We start from the raw sequence: 20,964 nt of genomic DNA, 5'->3' as shown, positions 1-20,964 counted from the left end.
GGACTAAATCCTACATATTGGTTTTTGCTCAAGATCATAAAATAAGGTGAATGTTTGAAAACAGTAAACAAATAGTTCAGATATGTATTATTTTCTGTGTCTGTGCTTCCTGTGACCATTGTGAGTGTGTTCATGCATCGTACTGTTTTAAAGCTGCATTATAAGAATCTCGCTACTAGAGACGGTAACCGGCAGAAACAGGGCAACATTGGCATCCCACTGGAGTCTCTTGAATGTGCAGTAATTACTTGTCTTTTGCCCCCATTTGCTCTGACAGCTCCTAAGAAAAATAGTACATTACGTTACATTCATTAGGCAGACACTTTTGTTCAAAGTGACTCAGAAGAAATGCATTCAAACCACATAGAGACAAGAGCTAGATGTTAGCCAAAACTGAGAGTATATCCCTTTTACACAAATATCCACTGCTTTTGGTTATTTAGTTTAGGGCTACTGCCGTAATGTTTGCAACTCCCAGGTTTTGCCATCTGAGTTGGCACCTACAAGAATAGCTGGGTGTCATTGACATTGCAGTGGTGGGAGAAGCCATATGAGTGTAGTGCTTGGTTTCTTTAACTTGCTACATAAGCAGCTCCCTTGATCAGCCTCTTGTCAACTCACCCTCTCCGTAATGTGAAGTGGAAGCCTGTGCTTTTATATAGTGGAAGTCAATTGGTAGCTGAATATACTGACAAACATCAAACAATGTAATCTAGAAGATGCTTAAAACTAAGTCTTAGTATTTTTCCTCAATATAGATGACCAGTCGGATGATGATTCCAGTGCCTCTGTTGCTGAACCTGCTTATTCGCCTGATAAGGAAGAAGGGAGAACACAGTGTGATGTTATTGACCATGGCCATTCTGAACAACGCCACCGGAAAGGCTCTGAAAAGCCCTGGCTGTCACCCTGCCGTGATGTGCCAAAACGGATTTCAAGTCCTTTGAAATGTCCTGACATCGGTGTCAAAGACGGGAATAGCCCAAAAAAGTCAAGAAGGACTTCGGTCAAAAAGAAAACAGCAGAGAAACACAAATCATTAGGTTTATTAGAAAGCCCTCGCCAGGATAGGAGATCTGACGACAGCAAGAACTTCAGTAAAGAAAAAAGGCGATCGCATATAAAATCATCCAGTCCGTCGCCTAACAAATCTGAAAAGGGAAAGCGGAAAATGAAAGCCGCTAAATCCTTCACAGAGCCTAAGACCCACTTTTTCCCTGACGCTGTGAACTCTTCTAGTTGCCTCTCGTCTCCAGCCAAGTTGGGTGATGCTTCAGTTGAACTGTCAAAAAAAACTTCTTCTCCATTACAGAAAATGGAACAGAAAATACCCAAACGAGCCAGACAGTCACTTTCTACCTTGGTACGATCATTCACTCTATCCTGTGACTCTAAAAGTGTTGCCTCAGGTTCCACGGATGGTGGAGATGATAATGTGTTTGAGGACTACTTCTCCCCAGCTAACCACCGCCAGCAATCAAAAACACCTCTTTTGCCTAATCTGCCTGTGGAGGGAGACATTCAGATTCCTTTTGAGTTTGCCTCTGTCCCAAAGAAGAGAAAACCCCGAAGAAGTGAAAGCATTGGATCTGAAACTAACAGTAAAAAGAAGAAGAAACTGGAAGAAAGTCGCAATCAGCAGTTTGATACAAGCAGCGAGGCTCCGAGTCGTCCTAAACAGGATGTTAAAGAATCTCTGCCTGCGTTGGATAGTCCAAGTGCCAATATAACACCTGTGCCTAAAAGGCGAAGACAAAGCACCTTGCCATTTACAAGCATCAGTACGACTACAAGTAAAGCAGTAAAACCGAGAAGAGCATCTTCATCAGCACAGTCAGCAATGTTCACAGAGGCTAACACTGATGTCAGTGTCCTTTCTCATACCGTGGAAAGTGAGTAGTAAGGCTGACAGAGTTTATAAAGTATATAATGGACCCAATACTCTTTCTTCTGTTATCGTTATCATTATGAACTGAACAACACAAAATATCACTGATGGTGTTTGAACTCTCACAACGGTGGAGGTTTGTAACTGTGTGTAATCCCTGGGTCATGTATGTGATTTCAAAAAGGTCCGCAACATAACTTCAATGTTGGATCAGTGAATGATTCCCTCCAGCTAGATTTCTTAAGGGGAAATTTTGTTTCTGGATGTGACATTTTAAAGAGGAGAATAAATAAAATAATTTCTACGTAACTAAATGAGGCCTTTTTATATGAATATTTTCGTAATATTCTGTATGTGTGTTTGTCTTTTAAAGGCCTAATTTGTGATTTAGATCATAAATTTGTGGTATATGTACACATGTAGTATATGTGTGTGTATATAAAGTATCTGTATGTACACATATATAAAGCTCGAATGAATTGGAAGCTGTATTTGCTCGTAGGTGTGCATTTGTCTGTCATTATGTGTCAGACTGGCAACCGGTCCGGGGTTTACCTCGCATCTCGCCCAACGCATGCTGAGGCCCTGACCCCCAGGAACCTGAACAGGATAAGAAGTTTTGAAGCTGGACAGAGTTACAGATTGAAAATCAGTATTCAATATGTTTTTCAACTGATCATAATGAAAGTCAAGGCTTCTTCACTGTTGAAAACATTTACTGATGTCAACAAATCTAAACTATCAAATCTGTAACTGTGTATTAGAAGATGAGTTTAGTTACTGTGTTTGGAGTTTTGCTGATAATGTGGTCGTTTTGATGACATTTAGATCACAGATTCATTGAAACTACTGATAAAAGTATGTTAAATGAGTCTATTCTCTGACATATTTGAAGGATATTTAATATATTATTAAAAAAGGTGTCAAATTTATGAGCCCTGAGAATATTTGAGTCCCCATCTTAGTTAACTTTATTCTTTGAAATAATGATTTGTTTGAGTTTTATTTAATTCAGATTAAAGTGAGCAGTCTGTTACTTATCATGTGGTAATGAGGCAGCAGTAAGTGGTTTGATAATGTTGCAGATTACAGTTTCATGTTACAGTTTTTCAGCCAGGTGTGAATGGAGAGACGATGGCACACAAACAGTGCCTGCTGTGTGATAGCTTGAGTAACACCCCCCCACGCTGTTTTCAATCGTTTTTCTTGTTTTCAAATGTAGGTAGAGGAAATGAATGTACAGTTGCAGCTGGTTTAACAGAGATTCCCTCTGAAGACGAGGATCACAATAAGCAAGTCAGCTTGAGTCTTCAAAACATGGTCAACGAAACAAAGGTAAGAGGTTTTTTAATGTTTAACTCAGTTGAATTGTGTAATTTAGTGTCGATTCAGATTTTTCTGCACCTGTTACGTCCCCAGAGAGCACATAACCCATCATAGTACCTACGTTTTTAAAAAGAAATCATGTTGATGAAATGTTTCCTACTGTGTTATGGGAAAAAATTGGAGTGGGACTGGAAAAACAGGATGCAATGAGTATTTAGTCACCAGTGGGAAGCTTACTGATTCATTAAAAATACTGATGTCCTGATTTCTGATGACATTGGATTAAACCATTTTAATTACAAATCCCCCAATTTCTAATTTATATACATTTTCTTTGTAATTGTATCTATTTTGCTTTTGTATCAGCTAATTTTGATGTAGTTGACTTTTGAGACTTTTCCTCATTTTAGTGACATTCTCAGTTCCGACCAGTCTGAACTTTGCACAGTGCATGGTTTATTTTATTCATCACATAAATACAGAAACAGTGTAAAAATGTTGAGTTAGACGCATGTTCTATGTCTTCTTCACACTTTCATTGACTTGAGCTTGTCTTTTATTGATCTTCCAAAGCTATTGCAGCTGTATACTACGACAAAATCCTGTGACAATTACAGTTTTCTGTAATATAGGAAGTTTAGGAAGTAAACTAAACATGAGTAGTGTGCGTGTGTAAGTCCTTTTTGAAGTATTTCCTCCATAAGGTCATACACTTCCATAGCTGTAGGCGTTTGACGCATCTAGTAAAGAGGTTCTGTCTGGTCCTGAGGGGGCTTCCTGTGTTTTTGCCTCTGTGATGGTAGCATACAACTTCCTCGCTCGTGAAATGCACCTGGGCTCTGTTTTCGTTACGCTGGTAACCTCAACAAGCTGTAGCTGAAACGAGCCAAAACTTGACGTCATCTCCCCCGGGGATCTGTTATGGTTTGACTTCATTGTAGCCTGATCACAGAGACGTTGCAGTTGTTCTCTTAGTTCTGTAAAGCTCACGATAATAGATGAATGTCCAAATATGAGGCAGTATTGGTAAACGTGGTCATTCGTGATTAAGTGCTTGGAGGTAACACCTACATGGCTCACCAGTCTTTGAAAGTGCAGATGATAAACTGATAAATTTCATGCTGCTTGACTTTGGGTGAATGCAGTGCAGATGTGCTGTTGCAGTTGAGACTCTGACATTTGCAGAAAATGTCACCAGATTACATGTGTTGAACACAACAACAGAATTATTTTGTTTATTTTTAGCAGGTTACGAAGGCTCAGTAATGAATAAGTCTTTACTTCAAATCAGATGTGGACCTCACGTGTCATTTATTTATTTATCTCCTTATGATTCCTACCACTCTTTACTGTGAATAATCTATTAAAGATACAGTTCTTTGAAAAATCATCGTCCGACCAAGAAAGCACTTCAACGTCCTCCTATGTGACCCAATTTGATCTGTGGCTCTTTGTTGCGTGTCATTCCTTATCAGTATTTCCTCATTTCTTCTCATCTCTCTGCTGTCAGTTCTATAAGAAATCCATGAAAAGGCTTCAACAATGCTCTAAAAATGTATTTTCCATCTATCATAATGTGATTGAGATCTCTTTGATTTTCTGAATAGTGTCATTTTCAGTGCGCAGAGTAGCAGCCATCAAGCAGACCTAGTCATACAGTGAAGAATTTCCTTCATTTGTGCTCAGAGGCCGTGCTGCAGTTCACACCAGCTCTTTGTCAGAGGCTCATTATGTGAAACTCATTCTTCAGTGCCTGTTTTTTCTTTTGCTGCTCCCAGAACATGTCCACTGCATAAGATAAGCCAAAGTCCCCTTTGAGGAACTGTCAGAATAGCTGCCCATGTTTTGAGCTGTTTGACTTAGTTTGAAAGGGCTCCAAACGAGCCGATTTTCTGGTCACCTTTTTTGCAGTCCTGTAGCGTTAGGTAACCCTCTTGTGGATCATTAACAAACTGGAATATCAAAACATTTTCCTTTTGAAGAAAGCTTCTGTCTGGACAACTGAGGAGTAGCAGTCATGGGGCGGTGGTGACTGACTCAATGACTTCCCAACTTGCTTATCAGAAATAATGTGATGTTTGACTGGTGTGGGCCGGGCTGGCGGACCGTTTTGGCACCGCTGTGTATAGCAGGCCTTAACCCCTGACTTCCAGCTGGGGGACCAGATATCAGAGTGTGGCAGGAAAAGGCCCGGTGGTCCTGTTTGTAACTGCTGCTCAGGTGTTTGTGTTAATGATAGCTTGCTGTATTGGGGCCAAAGTACGAGTCTGGATGGACCACAGTCGTCAGGTTACAAATTTACAGTTCCGTTTCAGTCGCCCTGAATATGTTTTTCTCTCCTCGTGGCCTTGGTATTTGATTTCCTTTTTGGTCTCTATGCAACTATATATCCGGCAGGGTTATTGAAAGTGCACGGTCTGTCTGGCTTTTGAATAATGATCCTTTTATTTGTTCAGTGCTGTATCATGCAACAAACCAGCTCACAATACTTACCCCCAGAAGAAACATACATTACATTTCCTAGTGTCTTTGAGCCATTTACATTTATAGATACTGTTTTATCTTGGCTACGTTAAAGTGTAGATTTGTTCTACATGGAGTTCACATATTTTACTCGTTTTTTTTCTCACTATTTTTTCTACAAACACAAGCCAAGAAACAAATGAAGCCAGATCTGTTCTTTATAGCTGCTACACTTCTATTAAATGTAATACAATGTGGGGTTTCTAGATCACATAGTGAGGCTTAGATCTACTCCCCAAATATAAAATAGGTGTGAAAGCATCGAGTTCAAGAGCATGTTGTGTAATGGTTTAATTGATTTCAGTCTCTGTTTTCTCACTTCAAGCTTTTGTCAGATTTCTTCACAATGACATTGGTTTGCACAATATTACTTGAACTGTCAATGACCGTTTAAGTAAAGAGGAATTTGGTTAAGAAAAATGTTTCATCCCTATCATAATTCTGTGTGTTTGTCTTGTTTCAGGCTATGAGAACATTGGTCATGACAAGCATGCCCTCTGAGTAAGTACATCGAACTTTTCAAACACTTTTTGTCACACTGGTGAGGAAGTTGGTAAAAAAAAAAAAAAAAAAAACTAATTTAATAGTTTGTGTTGGATGCTTTCTACTCATTTCACCTCTTGTAGGAAGCAGCAAACAGTGGGTCAGGTGGTGAAAGCACTGGGTGGTTTTGCAATCGTTGACCGAGTGTGTGAGAGCACAACTCATGTGGTGTCTGGGGGTCACCGGCGGACTCTCAATATACTGTTGGGCATAGCTCGTGGCTGCTGGATCCTCTCTTTTGAATGGGTATGTAGATTGAATATGTCGCAATAACCACTATTGATGATATTATATTATTTAGAATAACGATGAAGTCTGACACTATCTTTTATTTTAATTTTTCCTGAGTAGATTCTCTGGTGTTTGGAGCAAAGGCAGTGGATTCCAGAGGAACCATATGAACTTTCAGACCAATTTCCTGCAGCACAGGTGAGTACCAGTACTAATCTAATACTAGTAAAAGTGTCCATGACACAAATACTACCAGCGTTAAACTGCACTGTATACCTCACTATGTTTTCCATTAGTGCAAACAATCAGATTTATTGATTTCAGTGGCCCTATCATAAGTTAAATATATGGATTTATTTTGTTTTTGGGCACTGTTAGCTGCCTATTTAGCCAGGTGTAGAGTTGCACACTAATATACTTCTTTTTCCAACAGAAATGTTTGTCATACTTGTTTCATATAATATAAATCATCATCATCAATCATATAAATGTTATCACAAAAAATATTTTTACTTTGCCAATGGACAAAAAACCTTTTTGGAATTCCTTCCTAATTACATTTTTCTTCTGTATATAAATCATTTTCTTTTTATAAATCTTTGCAACGCTCTTTTTTGACACTCAAAACTAATAAACGCTCGTAAAACCAAAGCCAAGGAAGCTGGACGGAAACCTGCTAATTTTTATTGCCAGTCATCCATTTTCAGTTCGCTTGTTTTTCCTGAAGCATCCTGTGCGAAATGTGAATGTTGCCTCTTCCTGAACTCGTCATTCATGAATCACTGTCCCCCCCCGCCACTCCGAGGGAAGACAGACGGTCTTGATGGAGACAAATGTCAGCACATTTCCTCTTAGAATTACATGATGACTTTTGTTGTGACAGACAAAGTATTTTCATGTCCCCACGGCCGTTTATCATTCCTTTACTCTTATGGATGCATCCACCACATGCTTCCCTCTTTTCATTCAGCTCCTATGTCCTGTTGAGGTGGAGGAGCCCGGTGTTGCCTTCAGCTGTTGTCAATATTAATGATAGAAACTGATTTTAAAAGTGTCCATTACTATTGTATAAACGGGCAATTGTCAAAGTGAATTTTATTACGTTCCTCTGTTCAAATAATGAGGTATGACCTCAGTGAATCGGCATTAAGATTAAAAGACTGAAGCCTGCATGTCACATAAGGCCAATTTGTGAAGCAGCTCCTACTGTAACTATCCCTTTTTTTATTATTTGTCTCTGCATTAGACCATTCTGGGAAATGTTACAAATCAATAATCAGGATCTTTATATTAATTTATATTAATAAAATACTGTGCTTTAACTCATTAAATTATCCAAAAACAAATCTGGTTATTATTATTATTATTATAATCATAAACAGATTTTCCAGACACATATGTCATGATACATATATCAATATTACAATATAAAATCACATATGCTATAATTTCTTTTATTTTATCAGGATTTTATCCATATTGGCCACAATTAGCTATACACGTACACTTGACATTCTTAATTAAACTGTGATTAGCGACCTCAAAAGCAACACAAATGCAACTTTGGAGCATGTAGAATTTTTATTTTGAACTAGAAATGATAAAACATTGCTGAAAAGGTTGTGGTGAACGTGGTGTGCATTCACCAGGTGGTTCATTGTTGTAGGGCTGAAGAGTCAAGGCTCATGGTTGTGTTTAATATTCAACTTCAGGTATATAACGGCTGGTAGAGCATTACAGTCACTCTGAAAGTTCTAAAGCCAGTGTTTTCTGGTGAGAAAGTCATCTTCCTCACTTTCTCATAAATTCTTCTTGTAGATTCAAAAGAAACATTACATAAATAAAAATAATAATTTTACCAAAAGACTGCAAAAGTATCATCATTATGTTGGAAGGTACTGCAGAATTATATTAAAAGAATTTCTCTTATTTTATGTGCAATTTTATCATTAACTAGCCTGGAACTAGCACTTAAGATCTGTAACAAATCTCCATCATATAGTCTATTGTTAAATATAAACCTTTAAATCTACATATAAATTAAATAACAAATGTACATACATTCTCTGGAGAAATACAACGTCATCTTAAGAAAAACGGTTTCTGTGGCATTTTTTTTTTACATTTGCATTTACATTTTAGGCATTCAACAGAAGATTTTCCAGAACACATAACAATCACTTTGAGCCAGTTGTTTATCTGCATGTTGTACCATAGTCTCTTTTCTACAATGACATGGGCAGCTATGATTCAATACATAGTTAAACGTTGCTTAAACTACATTAAAATCATTCAAGAAATTTAATTAATTAACGTCACATTGTAGTCTGGCCTCTCTGGTTAGCTAGCTGTTATTACTCAATGTTATTACTATACCTTTAGTTATCTATACACACCACAGTCAAAAGTATTGTCAGTATAGATATTTGTCATTTTGACAGTCCGTATTTCACAATGTTTTACAAAAACCCATTTGATTCAAATTATTAAACACATGAACACAATATGCCTTTCCAAAGGTATGCAAAAAATATATTCATTGAAGTGCTTTGGCTCCCTTGAGAATTTTTATTTTTGGTTTTGTTGTTTGTTGCTGTTTGTCAGGCAGAATTTCCTTCCCACTTTGTTTAATCTGAGAGTGACAGTTCAAAGGGAACCCGAGAAGTCTGCCGGTCTGATCATCATTGTGGTGGTCTTCAGTGAGTAGCCCGAGCCTTTCCAGTAGTACCATTTGATTCCATTGAAGCGATTTGAGTTTTGGCCTTGCGGGTAATACATCCCGTTCAAATTGGATGGACCGCAGGCATCAAACCACCAACCTAGAACATCAAAACAAACATTGGCAATTTAAATGTGGTGTTGTCAAAGATGATAACTCATGCAACTCTGTGTAGAACAGGGATGGTGTTTTCTTTAGTGTGATATGTTAACCTGTTTTAAAAAGGGTTGGTGGGCTTTAAACGTTTCTTTCATGCTTGACAGCTGTTTCTGTCGCATATATGAGGAGATTTCTCATGATCACAGGGCAAAGCTACTGAATAAAATCAAATATTACACATATAAAGCCCCTTTCAGAGGTAAACCATCATTACAAATGCATTTTTTTAAAAATAAAGCTGTGGGCAGGAGGTTAACATGAGACAACACTAGAAGTCAAACTAGACGAAATTAAAATTGTATATATGGAGCCATTGTAAACTGTACTATCAGGAGACTGTCTACACTCCTGTAGAGCCTTGGTTGCACTAAAAGACTTTCAAAGTTGTGAGGTCTCTTTCAACTTTCAGTCTACTAATCGGGGGTCTTGAAGTCAGTGTGGTTTCACCTTTTGAGGTTAACAAACTTTAACATCTGCTCCATATAGAAAGAATAGAGGAAGTTGAGATTTATCACTTATTGTGGACACACATCTTTTTGTTTTTAGGTTTTTATCAGTTTGTGCTGGACTTGAGACTGACTGATAACATGGCTTATTAACTCTTAAAGATACAGTAATAAAGGGGGAGTCATATGTAGTCCATAGGAATAGAATGTATATCTGTAAACAGCGTTCAAGAAATAAAAGTTAAATCTTTTGGTTAAAAGGAAAAAATTATGGTTTTACATAGCATAATTTCACACCGCCAGTTCAGTGCAAGTTAATATAGCTTTATAATAATAGGTCCTTTGACCAGGTCATTGTTAAAACTATATGAGAGAGCAGTTTATTCAACTCTATGATAATCATTAATAATCGATAATAGAATTGAATAGTACTCCACCGATTTAACTTTGCACTCCTCCTGTTACATTGTTAAAAAAAAAAATTGGTAGATCAGAACCAGAGATATCGTCTTTTGTATTCCACGCTTTCCTGTACCTTGCCACCTACATTACTCACAATGTAGTGACATCACTTAAGGCAATTATGACTTCATGCAGCTCACTCTGGAGCCACAAAAGGTTTTATGCAACTTGTTTCACATTATGTAATAGTTTTCCCCTATGCTGTAAACAGGCTTTGATGTGTAAAACCAGTGAGAGTTTGCCTTCAAAGTCATAGTTACCGGTTGAGTTGGGTTGAAAGGGTCTTATACTAAGAGGTGTATCTAATCATTTTTCAGCCTCCGTTTACTTACATTCATTCAAATTTTTATTCATTCAAAATAGGCAGCCTTTCGTATTGGTAATGGCAAATTTACTCTTTTTACAGGGCCAGTGCCACTCAGTCACAATTGTGCATAATGTGCATACGGAGTCCCTTGTGAGAGAACCCTCATGGGGAAAAAAAGGATAGGGTTAGGGTTTTCATGCTTTCATGCTCATTTGGCAGACCCCAATACAGAGGGAGACAAACTTCTGGCAGCGGAGTCACTTTCAAGGGAACGGAGGAGGACCTTTAAGCTACAAGAGGAGAGAGGGAAAAAGCTCTGTTCCCAGGCTATTAATGTCAGCCATTGTAGAGGCTGAATTCCCCAATGAGTTGATCAGTGATTAACTCGGAGCTAATTGTGCTCTTTGACCAGGCCACAAAAGTACGGGAGTGCTTAAAATGCCCTTGAAGATTTTTGGGGGAAGTGCCGAGATTTGGGTGGGTGGGAATTTGTGCCATCGCAAGTTGACACAATTATTGTATTTTCCTGAAAATGACAATTAATCAAAAAGCACAAAATATGTTTCTTACCCCCTGTTGTCAGTTGTGAACATTTGCAAACACATTTGTCGTTGTCTGCATCCTTTGTACTGAAATCACTTCCTGGCTGCCCAATGCTGCTTATTTTGCCTGCTGTTCCACTGAAGCCTTTAAGGTGTATCCTGTAAAATGGAAAAGGAAAAATGAAGGAAGAGGAGGAGGAAGTCCATGATTGCTGTTCCTCAAAAGGCAACGTCCCACTCACTCTTACAGTTCTTTGGCCATAACTTCACTACTACTGGGTCTAAAATGGGGTTTGGCATAAGGATTCAATTGTGAGCTATTTGCATTACAGTTTTGTTACAGTTACAGTTTTTTCTGCTGTTTGTGTGATTTCTATTTTTATTTTTAGGATTTGTGTAATGCTACTTGTGCAGTTTCATTGTAGGAGTTGTTTGGAATTACTGAGGCAACTAACTGAAAACCAAATTGGTCATAGTCAAGTAGACTTGAGACCTGAATAGTACTGTGATGAATTGGAGCATTTCAAGGTCTGTTTGTCAAATTCAAAGGAAGTATCCATTCCACTCCTGAAATCAGCTTAGGCTCGGAAAAGAAAATACTTCTAAAGGTTGTGTTGTTGCCAAGAGGTGAAGACTAAATGTTAGAAATCCAAGACATTTCATGTATTTCCTATTTTTCAAACACTGACCAGTTTTATTACATTTTCTTTGGGCTGGTGCCAGTACATCAGTATCAGGAAGTAAATAGTCTTATACAGCAAAGAACCTCCATCCAGAGGAATTTCTATAATGTGTTTTGCTTTTAAATAGGAGGATGATATGATACAGTCTAGGGACGGACACACTGTGTCAGATATAAATCATAGAAGACCGTCGAATGAATTTGGGCTGCACGATATGATAAGAAACATAATACTGGGATTATTTTGACAGATACTGCTATTCACAATTAGTGTGGGAAGCATCACAAATGTAATTTTCACTGAAAAAATGATTAAAATCATGATGATTTGGGGTCTGTACCATGTTTTCTTACATCTGAAGAACAAGATTTGTAGGCCAGGTGGTCTGTAGCACTACTGTACTTCATTATAATGCTGTTTGTTTTTACCTTTATCAAAATATTGCAGCTTCTGCAATTTGCATATTGCACTTGGCCATATTGCAATTTCCATAATATTTTGATTTAATTATGCAGCCCTAGAATGAATCCTTCTTACACATTAGTGCTCTGAACAACCAGAGCAAATTCAGTGGAAAACAACCACAAGTGCTGTCAGTGTGTCTATTAACGTGGTCTCATCTTCACTATACTACATGTAAGTTCTTATAAATATATATATTTTTCAAGGACTATTGCTTCTGAATGTTGTCAATAACATACTTTTTAAATTCTTCATAATAATTGCAAGGCCTTAAGTTTTGAGGCTGTTCTTTTGTTACGCCGCTTGGCTGAAACTTGGCAACAGTTATGAACACAAGTAGGTGTTCAGGATAGCAGACTTCAAAAGCACAGTTGTAAGAAAGACGCATTATTTGCTGATCGGCTTCTTTGTCCTTGATAACGTGAGCCACAAGAGCTGCACAATTTTGTCTCAAAGCAAATATTAAACTCTGTTCAGTGATTGTCAGCAGGCATCTGACTTATTTCTTTCATTGATGTTGTCAGAACAATGTACCTGTAATTTTGTGCTTCACTGTCAAGAGAAAACTGGTCATATTGTGAGAATCCAGAGTTTCCTTCCCAGTCACTCAGCTGGATTCTTAGTTTGTAGGACTGTTGAATTGTCAGTCTGGAGACAAATTCATTTCCTAACCAGTATTCACCTGAAGGTTCTCCAAACCCCTGGAAAGACACAAAAGAAATTTAATTAAATTCTGTCGAACCCCTGCAGTAGGGGCATGTCAGTTTTTTTTTTTTTTCCATGAACAAGACGGCAAACAGACAGAGGACCACCATGTATGGTACATTTCTTGGCTATTGCACTGAAGGTAACTTTTTACAGAAATACTTACACAAAACAATCTCAGATATTTACATTCATAATGAAATATTGATTTTAAACAAAATGCTTTTCTTTGTATTGAATGCTCTGTAAGGATGTGAAATTGGACTTGAATTTAGACTTGAGATTCTTTTTGGCGTGGTGTCGGCCCATCTATCTTCTACTTGGCACTGGCAATGCTGGTCACTATTTTTGGGAACCAACTAGAAGCCTTTTTGATTGTAGATCATAAGTAAAGTTTTGGATGCACTCACAGAAATATTAGATACGCTGTGATTGAATCTGATCCTCACATTATTGTGGGTTCAGAATATTGGGGGAGCCTTGCTGGCATTATTTCATTGATAGTGATCACTGTGCTTGTAGTTTTAGTCTGTCCCTTCTTCTTTGGCTTGCATGTAGGAATTGCCTCTTAAAAGTGCAGAATCACCAGGCCCTAGAAACACTTTTGATGGCCAAAACCAAATCTGGCCACTGTATTGAGCATTTGGAATGAAAACCGTAGTCTAGGTTATATTTTTTTAAGGGAAGAATTTCTTCTTGATTGCTTTTACCTTTTTGTACTCTTGCCACGTACGGTGAAAGTCAACACGGCCGTCAAAGCGTTTTTGTAGTACTGTCCAGCCACCTCCTTCTGTGTTCATGTCACAGAAAGCCTTCACACATAAAGAAAAAGGAGCTGCTGTAATTAATAATTCAAAATTAATGCTCTGTAAAGAATCACTGCTCATTTATAATTTGACAATGGCGTCTTTTTTGAGTTGGGTTAAAACAAATGTTAAGCTGCAGGGAAGGAATACAGAATTGAAGTCCAAGTCTTATCTGCTGAAAAGTATCTAAGGAGATCACAGTTGTAGCTCAAGCATGCACATCACTAATGGAAGTCTGAGAGTGTTTTAATCTAACTGCCCCGCCCACAAACACAATACTGTTTACTGATCCCAGAGCTGTGCAGTGTTTTGTTTACAAGGTTGTGTAAGTGTGGATATATATATATATATATATACTTTACCTTAACCTCTATTGTAGTGTTGGGTAATGTGAGAGTGTAGACTCCACTTTGGGTGCTTCCTGACTTGAAGACGGCAGCACAGTCCACGAATGTGGTTGGAGTGTCCTGCATCATGACTGTTTTGGTCTCTGCAGAAGAAATCAGCTTTGTTCATATGACGTCACAACAGTACAGCACTGAACTGTCCTCCTTTGATGAGTTCACATCGTCTACTAAAAAAGGGGCATCTTCATTGACTCAGTGCTTTGAATGTGCGGCAGGTGGTAATTAAAGTTAGCCGATTTTCTTTTGTGCAATCTAATACAAAAGCACAACCACATGCAATTGTCTCAACAATGAAACATGGGTATTATTTGTTGCATTAGTTTGTGCAGTCGTTAGATTGTATCCACCCTTCATTATTTACAGTGGCACTCTTTCTGGGATGTAGTTTAAGGATATAAATATAAGAATGCATATGTAGTCTGCCTTTCATTGATTATTATACTATAGGGTAGGGAAGTTACAGTGATCTGGAGTGCCGACTCACCTTTAGCGGAGCCGACAGAGATGGTCTGAATGAGGTTGTTCACGGTTTCCAGCAGCTCCTGCTGCTGATGCTGCAGAACAGTGTTGTTGGAGGAGACTTTGAGGAGCTGCTGCTCCAGCTCGCCTATGATGGCCGTCTGTCTCAGTATTAGAGTCTGAAGCTGCTCCTTTTCATCTCGAAGCATCTTCAGCTCCACCTGCCTCTGCTCCTCCATATCCCCTACCTTTTTCTCCAGAAAGCTGAGGAGAAGGTAACAAGTTTAACAGCAAGCTTTGTCTTTGTTTTGGACATTTGTACAATGCTGTACTTGTGGTGACCCTGAAAATTGTTTAATTTGATGCCCTCACCTGTTTTTGTCATTCAGCTTGTTGATTTCATTTGTTTGGACAATTAGTTGTTTTTCCAACTTGTTGGTTGACAAAGAATTTTCAAGAAGTCTACGCTCAAGTCGAGTTGTGTGATGAATTACCTAAAAACAAAAGAACAAGGTGAAGCAATCAAAAACTGGTGTTTGTTTGTTTGGTCAAAGTAATTTGAATATTTACTTCTAAATTCTATTAGTGGATCAAGTTCAGCACAAAGCCCAATCTGCACTTGTAGAGTAAACAAACAGCCATTTGTTTACTTGGAAAACATGAGAGGAAAGAACAAGCAAATTCCAATACAGCAGACGTACCTGAACAAGGGAAACTTAAAAAATCCACCTATTTTTACAGACACGTATTGAACTACTAACTCTGGGGTTGGGGACCTTGCCTCTAATTTCCCATTTTGGAGGAACTGAACTCAGCAAAAAGCAGGTTGTTTACATGGATCCTAGCTATGTGTCTCCAATGGAGCTGTTGATGTCTTTGAACAGACGGATGTCTGATTGTGACAAACTGATAGACCCTTTCTGTGGGAATACGAGTGGTGCTAATAACAGGAAATGCTGTACAGTTGGCTCACATAAGGTCATTGACGTGTAGCCACAATAATAAACTGACGCAGTCATGCCTGTTTTTCCCTCTGCTTATTTTTTTAACACTCTGAAGCTACATTATTTAATGCGGTGTATCGCAGAGAACATATTGGTGTATTCGTATTATTAAAAAACAACTGACAACTTTCATTCCGTTGAGCCCGTAGTGCTTATATGTAAACTGTTACAAAGCATGTGTGCACTTTTTAGCGTTGCTTCTTTCTGTTTAAAGTAGCATGCAGTGCAGCCTCACCTGTGCCTCCACATTGGTCAGTTTCCTTGTTTGCTCTGCAGTTTGACTCAGCAGGTTTGTTCCTATTTCAATCATCGTAGCTGTGTGGTTGTGGACGGCGGTCTGTTGGATTTGGACCATGTCCTGCTTCATGCTGTCCTGTATGTAGTTCTCCAGCTGCAGCACAGAAGAAATACAATTACCATGAGATGGTTTTTAAGAATTATTTATTAGTATCATTAACCAGTGGTCTTTGTTGTGCATGCACAATCCTGTATTATTCATAGTTCACAGATAAACAGCTGCTTCAGTAATGTTAGAGACAGAGCGACTCAGTTTCTTGCTTGAGAACCTCATTTGCAGTTGATAAGAGAAAATTAATTGCCACTTGTTCTCTTTTCTTCGGATTTACCCTGTTGGATCAGGGAATAACATTCAATTGAGTATTCATTGTACATTGACCGGAGTGCAGTTAACACCATTGTCACAGAGAGTGAAGTGTCAACAGTTAAACAACTTTATGATAACAGACATACTATGTATTATTATTGGGTGTGTAGCCATGCTTCTTAAAATCTCAAAATTTGTTGCTTTCAAACTCATTGGAAAGCTTGTAGTGGACATTTTATATATTTTATTGTTGTATTGTTTTGCTCCCTCTTCTTACATACCAACTTTATGTTCTTGTTGGAACAGTTAACCATTTTCTCTTCTGTCTGACTCACGTCATCATGTAATGTACTCTGGTCTACCCTTAATATCCCGGCAACGATGGTGTTATTAATTTCAAAAATGTGTGTCACCTTCATATTTTCTATATTTGTATGCTTTAAGTTCATGAGAATGTGTATTTAACATTGATGTATCAGAGTATTGTGATGATTGTTCTGTTATTTAAGGAGAGCTATATGGGTGCACGTAAACAGAACTGTCCTATGATGAGGCATTTATAATTGTTTTTATTATATGGCATCAAGTATTTTAAAAGAAGAATGAGAGTCAGTTAGGAGATGTTTGTCCTGAAGGTCAAGATGTGGAAAGTATTAGATTGTAATTTCTTAGCAAAGTATTGAAATAATACAAATCTTTACATCTTTATTATTTGTATATCAACTTGCCCATATCAAACCTCTTAATCACAGGAATAATGCAATAGCTCGGACTCCCTCAGGGTGGGAAAAGGTCAGTGTTTCATCTTCTAAAAGATTTGTTTTTATCTACCTTACTGTATTGCCAGATTTAGACTGAGACCAATCATTAAGTTATTTCCTGCATGGTGTTCCCGAGTGGCAATCAGGTCGCACGACTCGTAAACAGGATGGAAGTGTTGAGTGAGGAGTTACATCCTTCATGACACTATGATATGTGTGTACAACTGGAAAACCAGTGACAGTTGAACATCTTCGTCATCTACCGTAAGTTTGCACAATCACTTTTGTTATTTACTCATCAGTCAGTAATGCCACCCCCCGAAACAGCCAATTTTATTATTATTTTTCTTATGGTAAATACATGTAACAGCTGCAATTAGTGCTGATTTTGTTTGTCTTCCTTTCATGACTTCCAGTTTGTTTATGTTCTTGGATACACACAGGGATGTGTCGTAGGTGGAAGGTTGTCATTTGAATTGTTGGACAGGATGTCCCATTGACAGTAAATGATCTAATCAGTTGTTTACACCGTGTGCCTCAAAGGCGTCAGTAAAGAAAGACTGCGTTCCTCATTCACACGAGAGCGTGACAACAAATTGTTTTCCTCAGTTGTCATCAGCTGGTGCATAAGTAGAGTACATAGAACTTTTTTTTTTTTAGCAATGTGAAATTATTTAAGCTTGTAAATAACACTGATTCCTCTAAAGTAGGTGGCGGCTACTTTTTTTCTAAAGTTATTGAAACTTGTCTCAGCTTCTCCATCCTTCCGTCAAACTGTAAACTCCTGTAAAAGAGGTTTTTAACAATCAATCAATCCCCAAATTGTCCTTATCTTCACTCATCAAAAGAAGATAATTATTGATATATATATATATATATATTTTTGCCTTTATTGGCTGGTTTTATTAGCTTAAGATAGATAGGAAAGAGAGAGAGAGAGAGAGAGAGAGAGGGGATGACACGCACAGGCAGCAAAGTGCCACAGGTCAGATTCGAACCCACCGCCGCTGCAGCAAGGACTCAGCCTTGGTACACGGTGCACCAACCCTACCAGGTGAGTTATCAGGAAGCCCCAAAAGTAGAAAGTTATCGTTTAAACACTCCTGTATATAATTTTAAATGAAGTTCCAACCAAGGCACCGCTGCAGTAAAACAAACTCCTCTGGTTTTTTTTATGTTTAGCTGTTGAAGAAATGTGACTCTCTTATTTTATCTGTGACGAATGCTACCTCACTTCTCTGCCACATTTTTGACATAATTCGTCTGAGATGTTAAAGGACATTGCACACTCACCTACTGATAGACCTTTACAAAGTCTAATGCTTCCACTTTGTTAATGCAGGGCCGTAGTAAGGTATGATAATTAATGGTGAGAATACAACGCTCATGATGGCTATTAATGTGGTGAAAAGGTGCTACAGATCAGTTCTGTTCTTTATGGCAAAGTGTCAAGTTAAATTTTTGGAAACGTTTGGGTTGTGAAACTTTTAATCATCATACCTTAACTGTGACTTCTTCTCCCGTATTTGTTTTCTCATGTGCAAATTAATTTGGTGAAATCGTACAACAAAAGAAAGTACTGGAATCCTCCGAGCACTAAGAAATATGAAGCCTGTCAGATGTGCTGTTGGACTTTGTGAAATGTTCACTCGTGTCGTAAACAGGCTGCAGCACTTGAGATGTGTGAACGCGGTTACTGAGTAGCGGCATCTAGATCATGAAGAACATGAAAGAAGAGTTCCCTCTGAGCTCTCCTGTGGGCTAGATCAGAGCTTCTTTTATGTTATGAGATGGGAAATTGTGTGATCATACTGTGAGGCGTCCTTGTCTCCTCTGCCTTGTCTTGTATAGTTCAGATCGGTAATTACACTCTAAAGAGGGAGAAGAGGCAGTCCTCTTCTTTCACTCGCAGTAAAGTAAAGGTTCAGCAAACTGAAAGGAAAGTATGCATCCCTCATGTGGACACCTGTGTTGAGTCTTTGTCAATCATCAAACCCTTTATGTCCCTTTGCACTGAATGAAAGAGTCCCAGCACATTTCTTTTGTTCCCAAAGATTCTTAAGGAATCTTTAAAGAAGATAAGTAAAGAGAAGAAAGAAAATAAATAAATATGTCTGGGAACACCGTGCTTAGTTCTTTTTATGTGTTATAGCTCTGACATAACTATACAATTAGACAAAATTGCTTGCTCATTAAACTGGTTTTGTTTAGTGGAGCAGTGGAGCATTTATTTATTTTATGGTATTGGTTTGGCCTTAGTTGTGTTTGTATGGCACTTAACAAAGAGCGAGTAGTTTAGCATGAGACTGAATAGTTCGCCCATCACATGAACACAAAAACAGCAGTTATCTTTGAAACAAGTTTTTTCTCATTCTGGATGTTAAAGTTAGCAGATGTTCCACGTGCTGAAGTATATTAGATAATGTTTTAGCAACAGTTCATCCAAATTGCCTCCATGTTCTATTGTAGATGTTAGTTCTTTATCTCCAGTGACCCCTGTGTAAAGTGTTCATTTGTTTAAGCTTTTTTACCACATTTTGTCCTCTACATCATCAAAGTCTGAGACACCTAAATAGACTTCATCCTGTTTTCCTCTCAAACTTTCACCCTCACTGTAATAAATCAAGTCTTTTGTATTGATGTGATATCATGCGTGGACGCAACTTTACCTTAAGCAGCCACTGTGTGTTGTTCTCCATGGTGATCTCCAGTTGTTCCAGCCTCTGAGCCGACATGTCATTGTCCACGGGTCCATCCTTTTGAACTGGATAGTTGTAGTTGCTGCCCTGGGTTTGGCAGTTCTCCTGCTCTGGCAGCAGAAAGGTGTAGCTACATGGTCCGTTTTGGATCTGAAACTGTCTCTTACCCACTGCGCAGTATCCTGTCCCCAGACCAAGGCAGAAACTTAAAACTAGTAAGTCCAAATTCAGCATTTTCATAGTGAAGCTATTTGCCTAAATTTTGAAGTTAGTACAGTTATCACTCCTTGGATTGCTCCTTCACTCAGTGACTGGATGTCTTTCCCCAACAGCATCCAAGTGTAAACAATCCTCTTGAGGTTCTGCAGATTCCTTTTATTACCTCTCGGTGGTAGGAGGAGAAAAAGCCATCAGGAATTTGTGGTAGTGTGTCATTCCCTGAGGTTACCGGTGCCAGACTGCATGTGCTCGCCTTTCATCAAGCCCCCAACCACTTGTTTCAGCTGCCCGTGGCCCCTCTGATTAGCTAACTGAGTTTAAACCACTCCCCCTCCTCACTGTGACCAGTCGCTGTGAAGAGCAGTGAAGTGGAGATTCCTTTCAGTACGCACACTCACTAAACAACACAGAGGAGCAGATACACAAAACTACACACGTTCCACTATATCCTCTACAATATACCACATGTTTTTTTCTCCTCTAGTTGAACAGCTACTCAGGATGCAGCTGTCCACCTTCAGCACACACTGTGATAGTACCAGTGTCCATCCCATTCATTGAAGAATGTTTCCCGGCCTACGACAAACACACTAGCATCTTTGAATGGGAGATTCAGAGGAAAAAACCTTTGTCTAGATGGCATTATTAACTATTTCCACACGTTTTCCTACTTAGTCCTTGCAAGATGCTAAATTTATATTAAGCAAAATCGACTTCCTTTTCCAGTTCTGTTCTTTTTTTTCTTCTTTTTTTCTGCACCACTTGATTTCATAAGTTCATGATGTTACAAAACAATCCAAAATTCCCAGATCTTCCTTTGGGTCTCAGGGTCCATAAAGCCTGTTGTTGGTACAAACTAAAGTTGCCACTTGATGACCCCTGACCACAAAATAGTCATGGGTTTTCGTATTTGCATGATGCATCTGCTTCAGGGTAGATTTATGCAATTGTAGATTAAATGTACTTGGCAGTTCTCTGTCTGAGTCATAAGTATAATGAAACATTATTT

At 38.4% G+C, this 20,964-nt stretch overlaps 2 protein-coding genes across 6 annotated transcripts in view; one reads left to right on the top strand and one right to left on the bottom strand.

The window, feature by feature from the left end:
- mcph1 (microcephalin 1) overlaps nt 1-20,964 on the top strand; it is a 30,609-nt gene that overhangs the window by 3,501 nt on the left and 6,144 nt on the right. For all 5 annotated transcript variants that reach the window (XM_051416960.1, XM_051416965.1, XM_051416983.1 and 2 more), the window contains exons 9-13: nt 759-1,892; nt 3,111-3,223; nt 6,201-6,238; nt 6,364-6,526; nt 6,632-6,709. In XM_051416960.1, coding sequence (XP_051272920.1) covers nt 759-1,892; nt 3,111-3,223; nt 6,201-6,238; nt 6,364-6,526; nt 6,632-6,709 — 1,526 coding nt within the window. The remainder of the gene's footprint in view (nt 1-758; nt 1,893-3,110; nt 3,224-6,200; nt 6,239-6,363; nt 6,527-6,631; nt 6,710-20,964) is intronic.
- Nucleotides 8,074-20,354, bottom strand: angpt2a (angiopoietin 2a). The gene is made up of 9 exons (XM_051417103.1): nt 19,707-20,354; nt 15,908-16,063; nt 15,041-15,162; nt 14,694-14,932; nt 14,165-14,292; nt 13,707-13,808; nt 12,826-12,992; nt 11,175-11,305; nt 8,074-9,330 (listed from the first exon to the last, which is right to left on the bottom strand). Exons 1-9 carry the CDS (start codon nt 19,974-19,976, stop codon nt 9,158-9,160), a joined length of 1,488 nt encoding a protein of 495 aa, XP_051273063.1. The 5' UTR covers nt 19,977-20,354; the 3' UTR covers nt 8,074-9,157.

This window comes from Dicentrarchus labrax, unplaced genomic scaffold (genome assembly GCF_905237075.1).
Source record: "Dicentrarchus labrax unplaced genomic scaffold, dlabrax2021, whole genome shotgun sequence".
Taxonomy (NCBI): Eukaryota; Metazoa; Chordata; class Actinopteri; family Moronidae; genus Dicentrarchus; species Dicentrarchus labrax.
This window is presented reverse-complemented; position numbering and strand designations above follow the sequence as displayed.

What these genes read in the sequence shown, in the direction of transcription:
- angpt2a (XM_051417103.1), bottom strand. Translation starts at nt 19,976, where the DNA reads ATGAAAATGCTGAATTTGGACTTACTAGTTTTAAGTTTCTGCCTTGGT. An exon ending in CTCTGTCGGCTCCGCTAAAG is followed by an intron (nt 14,293 to 14,693) that starts GTGAGTCGGCAC and finishes TTTCTTCTGCAG; the next exon opens with AGACCAAAACAGTCATGATG. An exon ending in AGTGAAGCACAAAATTACAG is followed by an intron (nt 11,306 to 12,825) that starts GTACATTGTTCT and finishes TCCATTTTACAG; the next exon opens with GATACACCTTAAAGGCTTCA.